This window comes from Berghia stephanieae, chromosome 13, assembly GCF_034508935.2.
Source record: "Berghia stephanieae isolate SIO BIC M18660-M18661 chromosome 13, UCSD_Bste_1.3, whole genome shotgun sequence".
NCBI classification, from domain to species: Eukaryota; Metazoa; Mollusca; class Gastropoda; order Nudibranchia; family Aeolidiidae; genus Berghia; species Berghia stephanieae.
The window spans coordinates 41,440,441-41,443,393 of NC_088372.1; the positions used below are offsets into that span (position 1 = coordinate 41,440,441).

Sequence of the window (2,953 nt, forward strand, 5' to 3'; positions counted from 1 at the left end):
TCTATCTTACGTACGTCCTTGTTGTCGTCATCATCATCATCATCATCATCATCATCATCATCATCATCATCATCATCATCATCATCATCTTCATCATCATCATCATCATCATCATCATCATCATCATCTTCATCATCATCATCATCATCATCATCATCATCATCATCATCATCATCATCATCATCATCATCATCATCATCATCATCATCATCATCATCATCATCATCACCATCGTCGTCGTCGTCGTCGTCGTCATCATCATCATCATCATCATCATCATCATCATCATCATCATCATCATCATCATCATCATCATCATCATCATCATCATCATCATCATTATCATCATCAGCAGCAACATCATTATCATCATCAGCAGCATCATCATTAAATTCACCATCATCTTAATAATTGAAGAGTACACAACGAATCCATTGTCGACTGCGATATGGAAACCCATGTTTACTAGTTCATGATATTTCTCTTATAGACATGGGTTGTAACTGTCGAGCACTCTAAGTTGTACCAGCTAACTCTCATCAACCACACACACACACACACACACACATATATATTATATATATATTTATATATATATATATATATATAATATATATTATATATATATATTGTCTTAATCCCTATTCCTATTTTTACTTCAACACAACAGAGGTCTACATTGCAGTTGTTTTAATATTCGGAGGTCTTTCTGTCGTTCTCTCCATCGTTATCCTACACCTTTTCTTCCTCCCGGATGAGAAGCCGATAGGGGAATGTACAGAAAGAGTAACTCGCTTCTTCCGGATGGTATGTTGTCTGGATGATTGTTGTAACTCCCATAGACAGAGGGTGGAGCCTGGAGGCAGTTTCCGAACGAAGGGACACGCCGCTGATGGTAAGTGTTTGTTTGTAGAACTTTGTCACGTGACGTGACTTTAGCAGAGCTGCCTACTTGAAATTCCAAGGGGAAAATAGAAAAAGTCACTTGAAATAGCTTTAGAAATAAGTTGTTCTCAGCATAGTCTAAAATACTCCAAAGTCCTGAACATGGTTCTAAGGAGCTAACCTTTCCTTTTCAACAAAATTTAGGTAGTCAAAGAGACCTATACAGTCTGTAACTGGAGCCAATCATTCGTATTTCTACGAATTTTTTGTAGTTTTAGGCAGGTCTGATTAAGCCTGTTGATTCCTTGTGGGTCATAGGGGGGGGGGGGGGGCTGTAACAACACTCTCCCATCTGACTCGTGTTTTGGAGGTCTTCTCTATCTGGGCCCAGGATTGTCCAGCTGGCTTCAACTCGGTCTCAATGCTTCGTGACCATGTTTGCTGTGGTCTACCAACTCACCTCTATCCTTGTGGGTTCCAGTTCCAGTCCAAAATTTGTTACTCTCTATATGGAATTGTTTTGTTGTTTTTAAAGCCGTTCATGCTTCCATCTTGACATGCAGCTCATCAATTACAAAATGGGATCAAGTTTTTGTAACCAAAAAAACAAAGGATAAATATTACAATCTGACAACTCTAGACTATGCAAATATCACAGTCTATTACAAAGGGCAAGCAATTGTAATCGACCAAAATGTGTATCTTTACCTGCCAGAGAATTCATTTTAAATCGGGGAAAAAATGTAAATAATTTTTTATCTATTTATTTATTTATTTATTTATTTATTTTTTAAGGGGGGGGGGGGGGGGGGGCTGCTTCAAGCTTGTAGTTGGCTTGCATTTTTCAATGTTTGTAGCAGCTTTTGGGATGACCCATAGAGTTTTGATCGTGAATATATGCTCAACGGAAGTTTTTTTTATGTGCGCATACATTGAAATATCATTATCCTATTTTGTTAAAGAGTGAAAATAGCTGTGCTATAAACTTTTTTGTCAATGCAATACAAAGCAATACTAAGCTGTTAGAGGAAGATGTAGACCATAGTAAGTAACAAACCAAAATGAATAGTCAAGCTTTAAATAAAAAATACCGAACATTTCGGTCCCAACCCCCTTCTTAAGTCAATAACAAACAAAAACTGTTTTCATTATTTCTTTTTGTTGTTGGCTGAAGAAGGGTTCTGGAGCCGAAACGTTCCGCGTTTGTCATTTTGTTCATTTTCAAAGCTTTGAAATTCATGTTTGTCATTGCAATAGACTACCTAATTTGTTCATTATAATGGAAAGTTGCTGTCACGACCACGGTGTATTCTGATGCCAAAATACGTTACTTACTTCATCCTCTTCGGGCCTTCACGCACAAGGGGCATCCACTAGACATTGCCATTTTGTTGCGATGGCCGTATTCCAGGACAGGCCTGCTTCCTTTAATTCTTTTTCCATGGTCCTTCGCCACATTTCTTTGGGTATCTCCCGCTTTCTCTTCCCATCTGTTGACCAGGACAGGACTGTCTTGGGAAGTGACCATTTTTTCATTCTGGCCACATGGCCAAGCCAACGCTCAACAACATTCAATAAATATAATACTGTTCCATGTAACTACTGCATCTTTATTTCCAGATCCATCGAAGGGCCAAATTGGAGACACCCTCCAACAAAAACACATTTTCTAAAGTTTTTGGCCTGAAAATTTGTACTATAGGTCTTAACTAATTTACAGTCCTACTCTGGAAAAACTCGAGTTAAAAATTTGGCCAGAAAACGCATCCTTCAAATATCGATCGATTTAAATGACCCTCGTCTTGGCAAAAACAGTCAAACCTGGGAATTTTCGAAGTCCCCCTTTAAGTAATAAGTTTGAGAGTTTTTGCCAAGGTGAAGGTCATTTCAATCGACCGAGAGTTTGATGAACGAGTTGTATGGCCAATTTGTAAATACGTGTTTGTCCACAGTACGACAGTCAATTCGTTACCAGATAAAAGTGAATCCCACTGAGCCCGTGACGAAGTCTCAGGTTTCATCATTGATGACAAGGTTTGGGTCATCTTCATTTTGATCAATTGATTGA

At 38.4% G+C, this 2,953-nt stretch overlaps 1 protein-coding gene across 1 annotated transcript in view; it reads left to right on the forward strand.

Annotated features, from left to right (window-relative positions):
* LOC144958860 (neuronal acetylcholine receptor subunit alpha-7-like) overlaps positions 1-895 on the forward strand; it is a gene marked incomplete at its 3' end in the record, with an annotated part of 28,909 nt that extends 28,014 nt beyond the window's left edge. Inside the window, 2 exon segments of the mRNA XM_078891113.1 lie at positions 1-10; positions 671-895. The exon segment at positions 1-10 is cut by the window's left edge and continues 213 nt beyond it. Of these exon segments, the coding sequence (XP_078747239.1) occupies positions 1-10; positions 671-895 (235 nt within the window).
* Positions 896-2,953: the final 2,058 nt, after the last annotated feature.